Raw genomic sequence first — 21,750 nt, forward strand, 5'->3', positions numbered from 1 at the left:
GTGGAGTGATATCCTTCACTGCCAGTGTGGGACACCTATTTAGGACATAGATAGCCCAGTTCACTGCCTCTGGCCAGAGTGTTTTTGGAAGCTTTTTCTCAGACAGCATAGATCGAACCATATTCATAATGGTTCGATTCTTTCTTTCAGCCACCCCGTTTTGTTGTGGCGTGTAGGCAGTGGTTAACTGCCTCTTGATCCCATTCTCTTTGCAGAAATCAGCGAACTCAGTTGAGGTGAATTCGCCTCCTCTATCTGTTCGTAGACACTTGATACTCAACCCTTTCTCTTTTTCCACCATTTTCTTTAAATCCTGGAAGCAGTGCAGTGCCTCACTCTTTGCTGTTAACAGGTACACCCATGTTTTACGACTAAAATCATCAATAAAGCATAAGGTATACCTTTTCCCACTGTTTGATGTAGGAGAAATGGCTCCACAGATGTCTGCATGAATAAGCTCCAAAGGTTGACTTGCTCTCCACGTACTTTTTGTTGGCATCTCAGTTCGATGTTGTTTGCCTTGAATGCAGTCTGTGCATGTGGTATTTGAGGTTTGAAATTGGGGAAGTCCACGAACCATCTTCTTTTGTTGTAGAATTCTCAAACCTTTGTGACTTAGGTGACCATATCTTCGATGCCAAAGATAAGGAAGATCTTGTGTGCTTGTGTGAAGACATCTTGCTGGTTGAACATTTGTAGAGGCTAACGTCTGAGCTCGTAGTATAAACATCCTGTTCCTACTCATCTCAGTCTGAATAATCAGACCCTTGGTTGGATGATATATTTTGCAAACTCCCTCTTGAATCAATATAGTCAGGCCTCTTTCTTGAAGTTGTCATATGCTCAAGAGATTGTTTTTGAGCTCTGGAACATAGTACACTTCATGGACTATATGTGTAATTCCATTTAAAAACAGCTTGACACTTCCTTTGCCAACCACATTCATTCTACTATTGTTTCCCAATTTGACTGAATGGACAAAAGTTTCATCTAGATTCATGAACATACCTTGACTGCCACACATATGATTGGAACATCCTGAGTCAAGGAACCAAGCATCAGTCTGTTCAGGCAACTCAACAAATGCCATCAACAACATATCATCTTCTTCAGTTACATCTGCATAATTAGCCTCCTTTTCCCACTTTGGACATTCATACTGGAAGTGTCCAAGATTATGACACTTGTAGCATTCCACAGTGTCTTTGTGAAACACTTGGCCTCCCCTTCCACGTCCTCGTCCTCTATAATTGCTTCTTCCACGTCCTCGTCCTCTATAAGTGCTGCTACTCCCCTCAGTTCTGACATCAGTGGTTACCTTCAGAACTTGCTCCACACTGCTGCTTCTGTGAAACTTTTGCTCATGTACAGTGAGCGAGCTTTGAAGCTCATCAATGGTGATTGCATCCAAGTCCCTAGATTCCCAATCGAACAAACTATATAATTGAATTTGTCCGTGAGAGATCGCAGGATTTTCTCACAGATCGTGACATCAGTCATGGTCTCCCCATAGACTCTCATTTTGTTTGCTACGGTCATTACTCTAGCAAAGTAATTAGTGATTGTTTCACCAACCTTCATCTCAAGAGTCTCAAAGTCTCTTCGTAGCGCTTGAAGAGTTGAGCGCTTCACTCATGCATTTCCTTCATATTTCGTTTTCATGGAATCCCAGATCTTCTTGGATGTGTCCTTTTCCAACATCGTCTCTAGGATACTTCTATCAATTGCTTGGAAAAGATAGTTTTTGGCTTTGAGATCCTTGAGTTTCATTGCATCAAACTCTTTCTGTCGTGCTTCTGATAGGGGTTGTGCCCCCTTTGCTGGTGCTTCATAACCAGTTTCAATCAAACTCCAATACTCCTTGCTTCGAAGGAAATTTTCCATAAGCATGCTCCAATGATCATAATGACCATCGAAACGTGGAATGGACGCCTGCACATAGTTTCCTTCAAAACTCATTTTCCTCTATTTCTCTCTTGTGTTTGGAAGTCACTCAAAAGCTGCAGCTTTTCGGTTCTCAGGCCCCAGTGAGGGGCTCTGATACCAGTTTGTTGAGACCAAGAACAAAATATACGAGAGCAACACTGTAAAGACTCAAAGTAATGTTGCAAATAACTCAAACAATCTGGAGGAATGACTTATATTATTAAAAGAAGAGTTTGGCTAATATATAGCCTTTACAGAAATAACAAGAAATCCTAAAAAACAGTTCACAATCCACACTACTCGGAAGGTGACGTGCATGGGAAATGTTCTACGTAGAACAAGTCTTCCTAGATAATAGGAACTTATTTAAAACCAAAACAATCTAAATGGTTGAGTCCTATAGCTACGGGAACAACCAGACTTATCAAGATGAAGAAGCTATAGCCTCTGCTAAACGTCACATAAAAGAAATTAGGACCAAAAAGTACTCGATAGGAAAGAAAGAAGCAAACCCTTTAACTCTTGACCTTCACCATGCAGTCACCAGCCTATCTGCCGAGCTTTACCAGAAGGACATCCATTTTCTCATGGAGCTCATACAGGTATTAAAATTTTTGCTGTGTTTTTCCAAAAATTAGTGAAAAGTTTCAATCTTTTCCTTACCAACGTCAATGAAACTCGAAATAATTTGTGGGTTTCTTTTTTTGTGAAATTTGTTTGCTGGGTTTGTTTCTTCGTTGATTTTTATTCGAAAATCAAAACAATTTCTGGGTCTTTTGCTCTGTCTCTGAAAAAAGGTGAAAAAGTTTCAATTTTTCGATACTAGCATCAATGGAACTTGAAAACAAATTGTGGGTTTGCTCTTTTGGTGGATTTCAATTGTGGGTTTTTGATTTGCAGAATGCGGAAGACAATGAATACGAAGAAGGGGTTGAACCAACGCTGGAATTTGTGATGACAAAGAAGGACATAACTGGGAGTGGAGCTCCGGCTACTCTGCTGGTTTTTAATAATGAGGTTGGATTTTCCAGGAAGAATATGGACTCCATCTGCAGTGTAGGACGTTCTACAAAGAAGGGGAAGAGACAGCGGGGCTTTATAGGAGAAAAAGGTAAATTAAAAGGTTATATATAAACTTATTGAACTGTGAACTCCTATCCCTAATAGCCTTCCCTTCCCATTAGTATGTGTTTTACGAAGAATGCAACTAAGAATAAGTAGTTAAGCGCGCTCTCGGTTGATAACCATTTCGTACCACCATATCTTAAGCACAAAAAAGCGAAAACAAAGGGCGAAATTGTTATTAAACTAGCACCAAGGGGTTGAGCTTTGCAGTTTTTTGCTTTTCCATGAACCTGATGTTGAATATATTTTTTGTGATTAACTTTGCTTTCAATCAAATCTGCTGTTGGAATTATATTTCATCCCATTAAATGTCTCCGCACCACTTTTTTTTTTTTTTTTTTTTTTTTTGAGATCCTGTATTTGTGTTCCTTTTAGCAAGTAATTTTTGTATGTTCTGCTTTAGGATCTTTTGGCATTTCTTAGGTTAACTTGGCCTGGGACTTTATGCCTTCTTCGTATGCGGCTGAATAGTTGGGCTCTATGTTAAATTCCCATCACTAGGAGATTGCTTTTGGCAAGTTTTTATTTGATTCATTTTTTTTCTCTACTATTACTTTGGATACACGCTTGTTTTGAATGCATAATAGTAGAGTTCCCAGTCTATTCAACTCATTTTACTTTTTTGAGTTGCATGCATTCTGTACAAGAATCCAGTTACCTTTTGTTACCTTTTGAACTATAAATTATCAAGTTGAACTTACAATACCAATTTTTTCTTGCAGGAATTGGATTTAAGAGCGTGTTTCTTGTGAGTTCACAGCCATGGATATTTAGCAACGGGTATCGTGTCAGATTCACGGAAGAACCAAACCAATATTGTGGTATTCGGTATGTTGTTCCTGAATTTGTTACTCGAAGACCATATTTGTCAAGAATATGCAATGCGTATGGGTCAAACAAGATCTTGCCCACAACTATATTTGTCCTTCCTCTAAAGCCTGACAAGGTTGAAGCTGTGAGAGCTCAACTGTCTGATCTGCACCCAGAGATTCTCCTGTTCTTCTCCAAGATAAAATGATTATATGTACGTGGGTTTGATTCTGGAAAGGCTGATGTCTCCACAATTTCGATATTTAGTGAGACAGAACATATGGACTTGGGTGATGAAAGAGCCAATTCACGCGTTGTTCAGCTTTCTGTTAAAGAAATAGAGTGTGAAACTGAGGATTTGTGTAAGTATTACTTGTGGAGAGAGTCGTTTCCAGTAAAACCTGGAAATAGAGTTAGTGTAAGGATGGATGTGGAGGAATGGGTGATTACGCTTGCTTTCCCATTTGGAGAAAGGCTGAGAAGGGGAACATCTTCTGTTGGTATATTTGCTTTCCTGCCAACAGCAATGGTTACAAATTTCCCCTTTGTGATTCAAGCTGACTTCATCTTCTCTTCCTCACGAGAATCTATAATGTTGGGTAACCTATGGAACTCAGGAATTCTTGAATGCGTACCATCATCGTTTGTGAATGCTTTTCAGTCTTATGTGAAAGATCTTTCCCTCTTTACTTAAGTGGATCAGGCATTTCAGTTTTTACCTGCTCAAGTTTCACCTATTCCTGCATTTGACAACTTAAGAGAGTCCATCAGAACCAGGTTGCGATGTTTACCGATAGTGCCTTGCGAAATGATTTCCAGTGAGAGGTTTTCATTCAAGTGCCCTCAAAATACAGTTCGTGTCCTGCCAAAATTTAGGGACATTGTTGTTCGAATTCGGAGTCAAGGGGCTGTTTTATGCGAGTTGTCTTCTTTTCTCATGCACTCATCACTTGACCTTGACAAATACAATGAAGTTCTGGACTTTCTACGTGTGGAATCTGCTGGTGGTAGCTGGTATGGAAAATATATCAAGTCCTGCAATCTTGTGCTTTTATCCGACGAGGTCTACATTGACATACTTGATTTTATTGCTGACAACAAGAAGTTCTCAAAGTCTATTAAGACCATACCTCTGCTTAATTACATCAACCGGGAAGGAAATATGGAATTATGTACTGTTGCCAAAGGTACAGTAGAGGCTCCCCAGCTTCGATATGCTACGAAGCTGGAGCTTCACACATGGCTGAGTAAGTGCAATATGGAGTTTGGATGTCCTGATAATGTGTATTTCGTGCCCAGTAGCACTCAGAAAGCTCTCGTAAATCACTGTATCAAAATGAAAAAGCCAAACCTCACTGGAAGTTCATCTCTCAGCAATTGGCTTCACGACCATGCGGGAGTGAAATCTTGTTCAGCATATGATTATGCTATCTTGCTTAGCAATCATGTATTCGAGAAGGAACAAAATCTGGCATTTCCACTGGCCATTTCCTACATCATTCCCACAAGAAATGCTTCCTTACTGATTATAACTTATCTGATCTTGGTTCATGGATCCCAATTATCGATGGAGCAGGCCATGTCAGTAGACAAAGAACTGAAGCTCTTGTCCCTGCGTCAGGTAGCAAATGAGTGAAGTTGTTTGGTCCTCAAAATCCATTTGTGGAACAGAAGTATGTTGATATAGGTGATGTTTATGCTAAAAGTAGTATGTTTCTTGGAGAATCTATGCCTGAGAAAGAGCTACTTGGTTTTGTTGTCAAGATAAGTAAAGCTGTGGACTTACCAGAGTTGTGTCCTCCAGATGCCGTGTTACAGTTAGCATCTCATGAGCTGTCAAGTGAGCAGGCCTTTTTGCTGCTTGATTGGATCAGATTACACCATACAAAGGGTTCATCTTTACCTACAAAATTCATTGAAAGCATTCAGAATGGAAAATGGATGAAGACTTACTCAGGCTATAAATCTCCAAGGCAGGCCATTCTTCCAGATGAAACTGGAAAAGATATTTTTGGTATGATGAATCTGTTTTGAATGATATCTTCATTTTAGACCTGGGATTTTATATGAATCGGATCTATCTGTATCAAGATGAATTGAAATTTCTTGGTGTAGCTCTTGGTTCATATGATGTGGGGAGGCTGCTTACAATTGCTTTGCATCTCTTGCTTCTCCTGGAATGAGCAAGGAGTGCGCATATTCTTTACTGACTTTCATTAATTTCTCTAGAGGGAGGAGTGTGGTTGATGATGATTGGTTAGCTGTTATGAAGGGGAAGAAGTGGCTGAAGACTCGTCGAGGTTATAGTTCTCCTGGGAGTTCTATCCTCTTGCAATCTGAGATAGAAGCTGAAATCTGTCTAAAACTTACAAATCTTCCTATAGTTGATGAAGCATTCTATGGAAGCAGATTAGGTTCTTTCTTACCAGAACTAAGGTTACTTGGAGTTACATATGGCGTAGATGAGGTGCAAATATTAGTTGCAAAGAAAGTGACTTTACCTTCAAATTTGTCAACTATGACTGGTGGTTGTGGTTTGTTCGTTCTTAAATGTATCAGATGCTTGGGATCCGAAGCTTCTGGCTTGATTAAGCAAATTCAATGTCAACCTTGGATAAAGACAACTGTGGGTTTCAAATGCCCTTCGGAAACCGTTCTTCCTGATCCTAGATGGGGTTGTTTGTTCAGTATCCTTCAGGTCCCTGCGATTGATGTATTGTATTATGGGAATGCAATTCGGAACTTCGATAAGGAATTGAATGCAATGGGAGTGGTTGTTGATTCCCCTGGAACGATTAAGATGTTTGCTGATCAGTTTAATTCTCTACTATCTTCTTCTAGCTTGGCTGCCGCTAATGTGATGTCGTTGTTAGGTTGCATTAGAGAACTGAGGCAAACTATGCTGATACAGTGCTCTGAACTGGAGTGGTGGTTGTGTGAGAAGTGGTTGAAAACACGGGATGGTTACAGGACTCCTGCTGAATCAATTATTTCCAACTCTAAATGGGGATCAATCTCTTCGTTTATTGACCTTCCTCTGATTGATGATGTCTATTATGGTATTGGCATGTATAAGTTCAAGGACGAACTCCAGATGTTGGGTGTCATCTCGGATTTTGAACAAGGAGCTCCATTAGTTGCCAAAGGTCTCCACAGTCCTATTGATGCTGAACTACTTACCGCAGATGGTATTCTGTCACTATTAGATTGCATCAAGTATCTGATGTTATGGTCTCTCGATGACCCTCAACTGGGTGAATTTCTCATGACAGTTGGGAAAAGCCGGTGGTTGAAGACCATGAACGGTTACAATACTCCAGAAGACTGTATTCTGTTTGATCGAAGCTGGGAAAGTATTCTGAACAGGTCAGATGCGCCAATCATTGATGAAACTTTTTATGGAACTAACATTTCTGTTTACAAGGATCAGTTAAGAGTTTATTGGCGTGAAGGTTGATCTGCTGGATGTTTGTGATCTTCTTTCTGGGATTGTTTTGTCACTGACAGACACAGCTGCAATTACAAGGGTTTATAGCTTCCTCAACAAGTTCCGTTGGAGGCCAAAAGTTATAGATAAATGCAACTCTCAGTTGTGGATACCTAATCAGAAGAGCACAGGTTTATGGGCTAAATCTCAGGATTGTGTGCTCCATGACACGAAAAATCTCTTCAGCTCCTGTTTGTTTTCTCTTGACAAGTTTTACAATAAAGAGCTCCTCCCCCTTTTTTCATCAGCCTATGGAGTTGCACTAAATCCATCCTTCAGCCATTACTTACAGCTATGGAGCACGTGGGCGTTGAGGGGTAACTCCCAAGTGACTGTTGTAGAATGCAGCTCTTTCTGGGAATACGTTGCAGCCAACTGGAATCAACAATTACGAGATACTCTCAAGCAAAAATTGACCAAAGTACCTGCCACAATGTCCAGGTTGGAGAAAATACATCTAATCCGCAGAGAGGAAGTATTCATTGCTGATGACTTGCGACTCAAGAAAATTTTCTCGGGCTGTGATAAGGTTCCTCTGTTTCTTTGGTTTCCCAAGAGTTACAGCTTGTCTTATATTTACCCTGGAAGACTACAAGCAATCTATGAATCACTTGGAGTTAGAAAGATTTCTGATTCAGTTAAGTGCAAAGTGAACAGCATTGAGTCGTTAGAGCATTGGGAAAAGATTGATGCGAGAAATGGATTGATCGGGAGGGGTTTAGTCAAGATTATTCTGGCTTTTCTTGCTGGTCCTGAGGTAAATATGTCGCTATATAACAGACACGAGGCTGCAAATTCGGTAATTATGCTGTCAGTGTACAAGAGTGACAAACAAATTCAAGTCTGCTATCAACTAATGCCATCTGCAGCTACAACTGTGGAAGTGAAAAAACAAAAGCTGGTTCTTTGGGAGAAGGATTCACAGCGGCTGCTCATTTATAAATCAGGTTACGAAGGACGGAGAAACAATATAGAGTTTGTTACTTCTTTTGCTATTGAACTCGCGCAAGAACTGTTGGCAGCAGCAAAACCTACTGCAGCAGATAAACTGAGCAAGCTTATCCAAATGGGATTTATGTTTGATTTTAGCGAGGGTGAAGTGGATTTTCTGCTGATGAATGAAAATTTGGAGTTATTTGTGGAGGATGAGCAGTTTCTTGATGCTGCATTCATCACTTCCGGAGAACTTGGTCGGGTTTATGAAAAGCGTTTAGGTACCAAGTTAGAGCAATTAGGCCCTTCCACGTCCATGCCTTTATGCAAGAAACAGCGTCAGTGAAAAGGAGGGAATCGAGTTAGAGCGATCATGGCCTGAATTATGACCAGGACTCGGGACCATGAGGTTTTATTTTGTTGTATTTTGGTTTAATCCTCAATGTATATATGAACCTGAAGAGCCGAAGATGCATGATCTTTTGGAATGCTTTGTACTGTAAAATGAATACATCTGAGCAGCTTGGGCCTGTTTTGTACTGCTCCTCTTGTATGTTGTCTCTTCTCTGTTACTAAAATTTCACTTTTCGTTCCTTTGTCTTTTTTTTTTTAAGAAGACCAGCTGGTGGCTTCGCCACGGCTGTCCAACCTTGCAGGGCCGAGAAGACATCCTCTGATGTTAATTAGGTGGTGGTTTTAGTACTTATGATCAAGTATGAAAACATGGTAACCTGAAGAAGTAGAGAAATCTTAGTTGAATGAATTTTCAACTAGGAACACAACATAAAAACGAGGTTTATGAAAGAATCGAGCTCGTTAGTTTACGAATTACTTACAACCCGTTTGATAATTATTCTGGTTTTAATTTTTAGTTTTGTGTTAGTGACATGGAAAAAATATAAGGGAGAAACGAGGGAGTAGGGTTATTTTTTATTTATAATTAAAATTAGGGGTGAGCATTCGGTAGGTTGGTCGGTTTGATATTGTTGAAACCCATTTCCACCCAAAGAAATAGGCAAATCAACCCACCTAAACCATTCTAATGCGGGTTCAACGGGTTGGGTTATTTACTTTTTTTCTTGTGCTTAAAGTGGGAATGCGTGACAAAAAAAATAATCCAAAATACATGTAATATTAAACTTAAATCTTGTGAAATTGGTGTTGTAGAATCACTATTTGTTACTTAATATTTAAATTTTATCATTTAACTAATTAATAAGTGTGTTTAATAACTATTAAACTTTATGTATATATGTATGTAACTGTTTAAGAATTGTTGATATTCGGGTGGATCGGTTTCAATCGGGTTAATAATACTTCAACTCAACCTGCCTATTAAGCTACCCGAAAATAATTTTTTAAAGATTACAACCCAACAAATTTCAGTTACAACGGTTGGGTTGGTCAGTAAACCCATTAAAGTGTCCATCCCTAATTAAAATGGGATAAGATCAAATGACAAACATTTTTACACTTCTTTGTAACTTTAGATTTTATAACATTTAACAGTCTTGATTAAGAGAGATGTGGAAACTTTTAAACATAAATGACTAGGATAATAATGTGGATTATAACTAACAATAAATAAAAATTAAAACTAAGAAAAGAATAAAAATTAAGAGGATTTTTTTTTTTTTAACCCTGAGGAAGCACGACCATCTCAATTGCTTCATCCACCCGCAACACCTCGACTTTTTATCACCCACGCCGTCAAACTCAGCGCTGTTAAAGCAGCCTAACAATTTCAGGTTCAAGAAAAATGTTTTGAGATTGCAAATAAGGGGAAAATGGCATGTTGTGTTTGCTCAAACTGTAACCCTAGTTTCAGATGAAAATTCAATCAAAGATAAATCATGTGGGGCTGAAGCCAATGGTGCTGTCAAATACTTGCCTATGCTAGTGCTAACCATTTCTAGTCTTTTTTTCTTATGTTTTGGGTTCTTGAGTCAATTCTAATGTGGTTGATTAGGGTTTAAGGTTTTTTTTGTTTTTTGTTTTTACCTAATCAAATGGTAGCTTAATAAATAAGACGGTTCTGGAATTTTGTATTAATCGAATCAAAGAAGCATGTACTGGAATTTGCTGAAATTTTCTCTCCGCCTCATTCTCGCGTTCTTGGTCAGTTCCTCGCTTGGTTTCATGTCAAATTGATTTTTTTTTTCTTCCAATTTTATTGTATTAGTTGCTTCTTATTCATTAATATTATTGTTTTTTATTAGTTATAATCCACATCATCATACAAGTCTTAATAGCCTCTACATCACTATTAATCAAGACCGTCGGATATTATAAAATGTAATGGCTAAAAACAAGTGTAAAAATATTTTTCCCTTGATTCTATCCCAATTAAAATATATAACATATAAGATATACAAATAAAAATGCAAAATTATACATATAATTTTAGATGTTGGGTTTATTTTTAAAGATCTTTACATTTTAACGGACCAAATTATATTTCCTCCTAATTTTAATCAGATAACAACTTCCATGGCATGAACAAATAGATAGTCAAATCCATTTTGATAAGCCATTTAAACAAAAACTCGTTCCAATGACGTAAGTTGCGGCCAATATTAATAGGATGTATATATTTTTATATTTAAAATAAAAAGGTATATATATTTCGGTTAGGTTCGGTCTTACCGAACAAACCGATATTGCATACCGATTCGGTACCTAAATTTTTGGTTTCGGGTACAAAAAATTTCGGTGTTCTGGGTTCGGTATTTTTTTGGGTTCGATTTCGGTACAGCTTCGGTCAGTTTCGGTTTTTTTGGGTATTTTCTCCACCCCTGAGCCTATCTGCCGAGCTTTACCAGAAAGTCATCCATTTGTCATGGAGCTCATACATGTATTTAGATGTTTGCTGTGTTTTTCAAATAATTAGTGAAAAAGTTCCAATCTTTTCCTTACCGGCGTCAATGAAACTCGAAATAATTCGTGGGTTTCTTTTTTGGGTTTGTTTCTTCATTGATTCTTATTTGTGGGGTTTTTATTTGAAAATGAAAACAATTTTTGGGTCTTTTGCTTTGTCTCTGAAAAAAAAAAAAAGTGAAACTTTGCATCAAATTAAAATATACATACTTTTATGTTCTTGTCAAAAAACAGAGAAAGTATGATAAAGCCTTGAGCTGTAAAGAATATAATTTAAATGAGAACCGACAAGATTGTCAAGAAAATAATACTATCTTAATATAGAGAATTGTTATTGGTATTAAAAAAAAAAATTTGTGCATTTCAAATTTTTTACATTCGAAAAAAAAAAAACTTGTAAAGAGTGTACAATAAGATTTTAATATATTGTTCGACTTAAAAAACATGTAGGTCTGTTTAGGATTGAAAATATGCGGATGATAATGATTTTTTCACGTTCGACATTTATTTCTTTGTTCTTAAATTCTATTTATTTATTCAATTCTAAGATCAGAAAAAGAAAAATGAATGCATGAAGAGAAAAGATGGCAAAAATATTTCCCTAATAAGTAAATAGTTGGAGGAAATTAATATATAGACTTGATATGTAGAATCCGATGAGAGAAACCGCTTCGTTGCCATGTTTTATGCTTGGCTGTGGGTCTGTCAAGCACTAACTTAACAAAACTGGAAGAGGAGAGAGAGAGAGAGAGAGAGAGAGAGAGAGAGAGGGAGAAGGAAAAAGAGAGAGATGACTACTAAGCCAAAGACGAAAGGTCAAGAAAATGACGCCAGAGATTTGACACTAGCCACCAACTCTCATTATACATTGAATTTGATGTTTTCTTTGGCCTCCAATTACACTGGCTATTAACCACCATAGGAGTTCTTCTCTTCTCTAACATAATTAGGGGAATATGTTTTTTTTTGTGAAGTTATATCTTTTGTAGTTTTTATGAGGATATAATATCCAAGATCTAAGGATTTTTTTTATATTCTTGTGGAATTAGGTAAATTGGAAATTGAAACATCTCACATCGTTCATGGGAGTGAATCTTGTAAGCTTTATATGTATATTCTCGTTTCTACTAGCACGAGACATTTTGGGAGCTTATTGGCTTCAGATTCTATCAGAATTCTGAAGTTAAGCGAGTTCGCACGAGAGCAATCCCATGATGGGTGACCCACTGAGAAGTTCTTGTGTGATTTCTTATAAATAAAACTGTGAAGGTGTGATAGGGGCTCAAAGCAAACAATATCGTGCTACGATAAAGTCAAGTCCGGAATGTGATGGAGGCCCAAGCCAAGATGTGACAAAAATATTTTTAGTTAATATTGTTTTATTTTTGCATGTCATGTCAGTTAGAGTGAAAGTGTTTACTCCTATACACATGATCTTGAATTCCTATCCTTGCAATTTAAATTAATTTAAGGTGAAATTTCACTTGTATATATAGTCTTATTTCTAGTTTTTAGTTAATATATAGTCTTATTTCTAGTTTTTAGTTAATATTAATTTCTTATAATTATCTAATGGAGAAGAATAGAGCATGTTGAAATTTGCCCTAAATTTCATTTTCAACAATTTTTGCCGTGAAATTTATTTTACATTTGAATTCACTTTTAAGAAAGTATGAATAGCATTTCTCAGGTGACTTTACCATATATTATCAGTTGACCTGCAATTTGTATGTCTAATTACTTTTATTTTTGTTGGAGAGTATGTCATTACAAATTACAGTCTGGAAAGTTTATCCCCATTTAATTTGACTGGCTTAAAAAGTGTTATTGTCTAAATAACAACAAATGGAAAATCATTAGCATGCATTTTGTAGTCAAATAATACATAATTTCACCTAGTCTAAACCCTAATAACATTAATTAGTGACTGTTTGAGAAGGGTAAGTTGGTAACAAACCCCTTTCTAAGGAGGGAGACTACAACTCACAAAAGCATATTAAAGAAAGGATAATCATGCTTCATGTGCATCATAGAAAATTAGAAATGTAATATTATCTTATTACCAGTTTGATTTGCTATCAAGCAATCACATGAATCATCATGTTCGTGCTTTGCCTTTGTTTTTTAATTCCACCACGGCCGAGGGAGACTGCAACTCACAAGAGCATATTAAAGAAAGGATAATCAAGCAATCACGTATATAGCTAGCTGCTGCATGGCCGCCGGAACTGGCAGTAAAAACTCTAATATCCTCTAGGATGTAGGGCAGCCCTAAATTAGGCCGCCCTATGCAATGCATATTCCTGGGATAAGATTTATTCTCAACAAGGTCTCTTATGTAGATGAATTTTTAAGTCTAACATGTGAACAATGCAAATAGAGTGACGTGGAGCATGTGTGGACGTTAAACTTCACACGTGGGACAATTTGCTTTGGTACCATGAAGAAAATTGAGATTATACCATAAAACCGGCCAATTGAAAATATGAGAAGTAGCCCAACTTATTTATAAGTCCATACAACACCTCTTATTCTATCAACGTGAGATTCATTCTTAACATAAATAAGAGTCACCAATGTCATCAAAATTTTCATTTTCTTTTGGTCTGAATCAATGTCATCAAATTGGTTTCCTTTTTGTCTTGCACTCTTCTCCTCTTGTGGGTCATTTGGTCACCTACCAAAAACGACCATGTCCACCTAGTTTCAAATCTTTACTAACGTACGGTTTGTCATTTTCCTTACAGAACATTGCTAGCTAAGCTAGGTGATACAAAATGTAGTTTTTTTCCGGGTCTCGTGTAAAACCTAAAGGCTGACTTTTATTGATGGAACTGGAAGTTAAGTTACAATATGCCAAAATAAGACGAATGACTTTTACGGAAAAGAGTATATAATTATTTTGACATTTCGTGTTAATATATGTGTAAGCTTTTTTTCGCACAATGTTATATCATGGCACAAAATGTCACATATATCCATAAAATATAAAGAAAATTAATGAAAATGGTTTGAAAATTTTGAGTTTTTACGAAAATGACAAAATAAAAGATAAAATGAATAGTACCAGAAATAATTTTTTAATATAAAAATGTGATTTTTCATTAAAATGAATAGTACCAGAAATTTTTCATTAAAATTTCCTAAAATATAAGTGAAAGAGTGAGAAAAAAGCTACCAATTCAAGTGGCAGCGAAATAAACAAAAACTGTAGGCGGGGAGGTCAATTAGAAATATGTTAATATATACGTGTGCATTTTGTATGCCCCAGAGCCAGAGTACTTGACGGTGAGGATCTTATTAGAATTGTAGTTCCAAGAAAAAGCAGCAATCCTGAAGACCATACAAATAAAGTTGATTCTAGACTCAGAAAGACAAGCAGAAAATCCTTGCTTCCATTCTGGCACTCATTTTCCACAAATTTTCTATTCAAGCACACTTCTTTTTCCAGACCCCTTTTAAGTTCCACTTGCCCCCTTCCGGTAACCACGCTTATCCTCTTTTCATCACTTTACAATTAATCAATTTACTCTCATTTACCCTCTTGTTGAGAAAATTGTGTGTATCGGGAACACTTAATATGTGAAAGTACAATTCTACATATTATTATATGGTTAGAAGACGATTGATATGTTTTTTTTTTTTTTTTTTTTTTATTTTTAGTATTCATTACTAAAAAAATATACATATTATAATTTGAATAGAATAATAACAATATATAACAGTGTTCCAGACACACTAGAAATTTCTCAAAAACTTATCTCCCTAAAAAGTTGTTACTATTACTATATAAGTATAATATTAATGGGGGAATAATTGTTTATGATATATATATATACACACACAGATTGCTTAAGGGGAGGGATCCCCATTTAAAAAAAAAAAAGGGATACGCTCCTCACCGTTAGATTGATTTTAATGAAATTATGTGGTTAAGATTAAAACACAGGCCACACAATTTCATTAAAATTAAATTCAACGGTGAGGAGCGCGTTCCCATTTTTTTAGAAAATGGGGATCCCTCCCCTTAAGCAATCTGTGTATATATATATATCAAGGTAGCTATCTTAGCTCAATTAATTAGGTTCCAAGAAGAAAGTAAAGATGGGGAGAGCTCCTTGCTGTGACAAAGCCAACGTGAAGAGAGGTCCATGGTCACCTGAAGAAGATGCCAAGCTCAAGTCTTACATCGAGCAACATGGCACCGGCGGTAACTGGATCGCTTTGCCGCAAAAGATCGGTATGCATACCTTCTTCTTCCTCTTCCTCAAATTAGTTAGTGTCCTGGTTACTATATATCAAATTAATTAATTAGAAGTTACCGGTTGTATTAATTAGATGAAATTAGGTTTTTGCCAATTAAATTCTCTGATGGATAATTAGGGCTTAAGAGGTGTGGGAAGAGCTGCCGGCTTAGATGGTTAAATTATCTCCGCCCAAACATCAGGCATGGAGGGTTTTCTGAAGAAGAAGACAACATAATTTGCAGCCTCTACATAAGTATTGGAAGCAGGTAGGCACATATATGAATTTAGTATTGAATCTCACTTTTACATAAAAAAATACACATCTTATAAATATCACAATATCAATTACATATCGACATGTAAATTAGTGTAATTTATTTCCTAGCTAGGGTAATCAATTTTGTGATTAATTTCACAACTATGGATGATGTATGTATGTGTATATGTAGGTGGTCTATAATTGCAGCCCAAATGCCAGGAAGAACTGACAATGATATAAAGAACTACTGGAACACAAGGCTTAAGAAAAAGCTTCTTGGTAGGCAGCGCAAAGAACATCAGCTGGCTCGTAAATCAGGCCTAGTTAAACAAGACACCATCAAAAGATCAGGCGGTGTTGGTGGAAACAGTACTAACTCCCATTCTGCCGTTCCGGCCACCGACGATCAAAACCCTTACTGGCCTGAGCTTCCAGTGCATGCAGTACCCACAGTACTTCCACAACAACAACAGCAGCCTTGTTTTAATGATCATGCTTCTCTCAGAAAGTTGCTCATCAAGCTTGGAGGGAGGTTTGGTTCAGATGTTAATCATAATCATGAGACTAATCAAGTTATCCAAGGTAGGCCCGCCAATATTCAACCAACCTATCAAGTTCTTGACGATGATAATTACAGTCCATACGCCGCTGCTGCTGCTGCTACTCAGCAAATGGATGAGCACTATTCTGGTAAGAACATGCAAAGTCTCTTAATTCCTCGATGTGGGATCCATGCTCTCAACGATTCTTCTCCTTCCTTAAGCAATGATGTTATCAGCCCTCATCAATTTGCACAAACACATTACATAGTGAATACAGATAACATTGATGGACCTGGTAATGGTATAATGAACAACATGTTTCAAGGGCAAGGTGGTAATTATGAGACTGATCAGCTGAAGGAGATGGTGGTGTATAACAACAATGACAACCAACACAGATTTGATGGGTTGGAGTTCTTCTGTGGGGAAGAGATGATGGTTAATAATAGAATTACCAGTAGTTATGGAGAAAGTATTGGGTGGGGTGAGATACTGGGATGTCCTCCTGTGGCCTCCTCCTCAGACGACTATCATGACAGCATGGACCGATTGATCATGCCGGCCACACCCGGCCAAGAATGTGGTTTCGCCAACGACCAGTTGATGAGTGGTTACCCTGGGGAGGCATTATAAAGTGATGATCATTGTGTACATTCAATTAATGTAATGTTAAAATTTGGTAGCAATAGGGGGACGTGGTATTGTTTTGCGCCAAAGAGGGAAACCCTAATAATAAACTCATTAGATGATATGTTTTTTTTCTTCCATGATTTTCCTGTTAATTTTTGGACTGAATTTCTTCATTAAGGTGGAATTTGCAGAATCTGAAGCCCTATATATAGCAATACTAGCTACTTGGTTCAAATTTAATTCGTCGTGCACTGTGAAGCTTTTTTTTTCTCTGACTGAAAGAACATGCATGTTTCAGTGTGTTGTTCCTGTTGATTTTAGATGGTGGAGATTAGCATTTCTTCAAGAAATTTACGAATTGGGAAAAAGGGTATGTATTATTTTCCCAGCGTGGTCATTAATATTTCATATTTGTATATATGGGTGACAATGCATGTTCGCTGGAAACCCAGATAAAAACAATTTCTTGGAACACGTTTCATGAGTTAGCTTTCCAGGATTAAGAAATCAAGATAGTAATTCTCGAAATTTAATGTCTTCAGCTCAGGAAGAGAGAGAGATGAAACTTAAAATTGTGAAAATCAACCAGTTCTGAATGACACACATGCTTTGTAATACGTGTCTTTCAGACTGTCACACCTTTATTTTTTCGACAAACTTTCAGACCTTTAACTTATAAATTTTTGTTTGATTTAAACTTTTAAACTGTGCCACTTAGTATTACAAATTAGAATGCACATTCGAATTAAATTATTATGCTAGTTTGTTGTGAAGATTAACTATTTTTTCACTCTTATGGTGTAGATAATGTCATATGTATTAAAAAAACTTTTAAACTGTCAGCTTTATTCTTATATTTTATATAACAACTTCTAATTTTCAAGTATTAGATCTGATAAAAAAGTTTGATGATTAACACTCAAAATGTATGGTGCTTTTAGTAAGATTATCATGCACGTATGAATCCTCTCTCTCCCTCGATCTGAACGCATAAAGCATTTGGTTTAAATTTTGATCCAGATGATGATTCACAGAATACAGATGTGTGAACATGCATCTGTATATATAAATTGCATATTCTGGTTTGAGTTTCTATTTAGTATTTATTAGCTAGTCTGTGGGAAAAATATATACAGAGATATGCATGATTCCCCCTCTATATAAGTGCATGCAATACTCAGCCATAACTAGATACACAAAATGAAAATGTACATAAATATGGCCAACAATGTTGACTGAGACAATTCATTATCTTCTTCCAAAAAGTACAGAAAAACAATTCATCTGCTGCTTACATATGAATATATACATCCATAGATAGCTTGGGCAAAGTTTTTGTTATGCTGCTAGCTAGGCCAAGCAATGCCGTTGGTTTTTTTAATAACCTTTTACTGTGACTATACTAGGGTTCGTCCGGTGATGAGAGTGGGTAGGGTATTGAGTAGGAGACTACGAGTAGACTAGAGATACAGGGAAACCCCCTGTGTAAACAAAAACTTCCACGGAAATTGCAGAAAACAAGGGAAACTTCTAAGCTTTAAATTCCACACAATCTGATATATGTGCATATTTATATGTGAGTTACATATAAAAGAGGATGAAATAACAAAGGCTCATGTATGACATTGGTCTTTTTGAGTACTTTAAATTTTGAAATGCCATGTGTCAGTAAGCTGTTGATATCGATTGTTACCTAACAAGCTCCAATGATATATGGTATGCAATAACTATCAATTCATCGGTCGAAACAGTCAATATCAGTAACGGTAATTTCTTCTAGATCAACACAGCAGCTGGCAGATGTTAATTAAATGAATAAGTTGCTTAATTTTGGTCTTCGTCAATTAGCTTATTGTTTAACTACGACATTGATTTATTAATTAGTTCCAGCTTCTCTTGTTAACTAACTATTCATACAAAATTTAGAGTCAGATTAATTTGATGATCATTCATACAAATTCTAGGTAGCTAGATATCATGAATAACATGTAATTTATCAGTCTTCTTCCTGTAATAAGACTCAAACCTAGGGTAGGGTTCTTTTGCATAATCATATAAAATTAATTATTATTCATCGATGGATCTTATTTCAAAAATTAGAATATTTAAGTCTCTTTTTTATTACAAGTGAGAGTTTTAATCTAAACCACACTATAAGGAGATGAGGGAGGATTCGAACTGGGTGCACTGAAAATAATACAAAAACCCTAACCACTAAGGTAATCGACTACATGCTTAGAGTCCTTAAATCTAACACAACATCTATCTAGCTATGCCTAACATAATTGAAATAGCCTTTACTTAGGGTAATGTTAGGGAGACCAAAACTTCTAAACCAAACTTGTAATTAAATCAAAATGATGTGGTGGTTGATCATTGGATTATTACTTAAATATTGATTAATGTGCTTAATTCCTATTGATGACACATTATTTGGTTTGAAAATTTGGTTTAAAAATATGATCTCCCTGACCTTATTCATTTACTTATGTAGTCAGCTTATATGTAGCTCTGGCCAGAAAGGTCAAATAAATAGTCAGCTTATATGTAGCTCTGGCTAGGAAGATCAAATAAATACGTTCTCACATATATAGACTCAAATTATCTCTTAGGTCTTGGCTGAAAGCTACAAGGGGCAAAAGTCGATTGCAGTTGTAAATTGCAATCTTTGGATTAAAATATTTACTTTCTGTTGACATGCAAATTTTGCAATTAATGTTTGGTAAGCCATGTACACGATTTGTTAGAATCGGTTGACATATTTTGAAATTGGTGGTAGCTGCCTCTACAAGCTAGCGATTTAAAATAGTTGGCCCCATTATCTTGACCAACTCTTAAATTCAAAGTTTTAAAAAAAAGTTCTTAATTAAGTTGATTCCACTAGCATTTTCATCTAGTTGCTTAATTATCATGAGCTCAATCATGAAAACTAGGTCAATATTTGAAAGGACATATATCCCACCCAGGTATGCTAAGGAAGCTAAATTTTAAGACCAAATTTGTTAGACTATATGAAGTGGTTATTGATGATTGGATTATTACATAAGTAGTGATGCTTATTTTCTATTAATCACATATCATATGATTTGTAAATTTAGTCTAAAAATTTAGTTTACCTCACATTACCCATCCAAAAAATTATGGTTTTAAAAGGTAACCAATTCATGCATTTATATAATAGGAGTCTTACATCATAAAGTATAAAGTAAACAATGACGAATTACGAGACTTCCTCAAAACTAAAAATTGGAGGTCTTGGGTTCGAAACTCATTGTTGGTGTGGAAGCCAAACCGTTGCTTACCACCAGTTATCTCCCTTTAAAAAAAAAAAAAAAAACAAGTCGCTCAACTCATATTATAACATATAGATAAATTATATTGTACAATTGTGTTTCAGTACCATATAATAATATTTTTTATAAAAAAAATTAAATGTAAAATAATGAGCGATTAATTAGTTAATTTTTTAGAATATTGTAAGCTCATAAGTGGGATATCTAGGTAAAACATATCCCATAAGATTTACAGTCTGTCTGGCTTTCAGTATAGTATACTGGAATTATAAGCATACATAAAGCGGACATACACAAACTCCAGCAAGCAAATTAAGGAGACATAAACAGTTCTGAGGGCTTATACAATTTTAAAACAATCCCTAATTATTCATCTAATTTCTTTCTGTAAAGTTAAAGGGAATATCCCAAACAAAGAAGAAACAGAACAGAAAAGTCCTCAAAGAAAAACCAACATCTCAAAATTTGACTTCTTGTGGATTGCCATATAAATTCCCGTCAACTTGGTGACGATAATAAACACCACAAAATTAATTAAACATGTTATATTACGAATATGTGAAAGAAGCATAGAAGTGACAGTAGCAAAAGGACGACTTGTGTCACTGCCTTTTAATTGTTTAATCAACTAAATCAACCCTAATCAACCCCCCACTGGATATTTAAATCTAAACATTGATCCTTAATTCATAATTAATAATCTGCAAGAGATATTATAATTTATTAATTTTGAATATTATAGAATGATAATGACACTCACTAACATGAAAATTCTTGCATGTTTGTCGTGCTGTTCAGCTGTTGGACCAAAATACAGTGGGTTTGTATAAAAAAAAGAAGGGAAAATACTAAGAATTCTCTTAAAAGTGGCATTGTTCATTTTCATAAACTCTCAGTCACTTCATATTTTTAGCACAATCTTTTATATAATGTTAATACAATAATTGACGTTAAACTGTAGAGTTGCAGAAAGTTCATAGAAAGTTTCACTTAAAAGAGTCCCCTTAGCATTTCTGTGAAGAAAAAAAAGAAATTTATTAGAGAATTATATAGACTAAAACGACTGCAGAGCTAGAGTACTGCAGCCTGGTTGTTATATTCAAAATTACATACCATTTACGAGGTGAAGGATTTAGAATTAAGATAGAGCCGCCTAGGGTTGTGTTAATTTGATTGCTTTAGGGTTTCAAAATGGTATAAGGAGAGGATATGATAGTTCTTATAATATACAATTCACCTGTCCGCCTAGGGTTTTGTTTATTATTTTTGCTTTTGGATTTTGGCCTTGGCTAATGCTTATGCGTTTGATGACAGTTTTTTTTAATTTTTATTTTTTTAGGGATTAATTGGTGTCTTCATCACAACAATCTTTCAGTCGAAAATGCTCATAGAGGCATTTTAGCCTTCTCTGTGTCACCATGGTGTGATTCTACAGCGTCAAGAATCGAACCTAGGATGTGCCATGTGAAATATTGGCTTATAATTCGTTTCCCACAATGAACCACCCCATAATAGTTGTGTTTTATGGCAGTTAAGGATTATCTCTCCTCCTATTACCATCCCCTCCTCTCACACTCTTCTTTTTATCTTATTCTCTATATAAAAAATTCAAAACAAGATG

The 21,750-nt window shown here is 36.0% G+C and overlaps 3 protein-coding genes across 3 annotated transcripts; all 3 read left to right on the top strand.

Annotated features, from left to right (window-relative positions):
* Nucleotides 1-2,312: 2,312 nt before the first annotated feature.
* LOC137718164 (protein NO VEIN-like) lies at nt 2,313-4,069 on the top strand. The gene is made up of 3 exons (XM_068457665.1): nt 2,313-2,528; nt 2,827-3,037; nt 3,774-4,069. Exons 1-3 carry the CDS (start codon nt 2,313-2,315, stop codon nt 4,067-4,069), a joined length of 723 nt encoding a protein of 240 aa, XP_068313766.1.
* Nucleotides 4,070-4,141: 72 nt separating this feature from the next.
* LOC137718165 (uncharacterized) lies at nt 4,142-8,627 on the top strand. Its single transcript, XM_068457666.1, has 5 exons — nt 4,142-4,460; nt 4,557-5,482; nt 5,533-5,888; nt 6,091-7,313; nt 7,369-8,627. Exons 1-5 carry the CDS (start codon nt 4,142-4,144, stop codon nt 8,625-8,627), a joined length of 4,083 nt encoding a protein of 1,360 aa, XP_068313767.1.
* Nucleotides 8,628-15,234: 6,607 nt separating this feature from the next.
* LOC137718773 (transcription factor MYB87-like) lies at nt 15,235-16,957 on the top strand. Its single transcript, XM_068458309.1, has 3 exons — nt 15,235-15,398; nt 15,542-15,671; nt 15,855-16,957. Exons 1-3 carry the CDS (start codon nt 15,263-15,265, stop codon nt 16,837-16,839), a joined length of 1,251 nt encoding a protein of 416 aa, XP_068314410.1. The 5' UTR covers nt 15,235-15,262; the 3' UTR covers nt 16,840-16,957.
* Nucleotides 16,958-21,750: the final 4,793 nt, after the last annotated feature.

This window comes from Pyrus communis, chromosome 15 (assembly GCF_963583255.1).
Source record: "Pyrus communis chromosome 15, drPyrComm1.1, whole genome shotgun sequence".
Lineage (NCBI taxonomy): Eukaryota > Viridiplantae > Streptophyta > Magnoliopsida > Rosales > Rosaceae > Pyrus > Pyrus communis.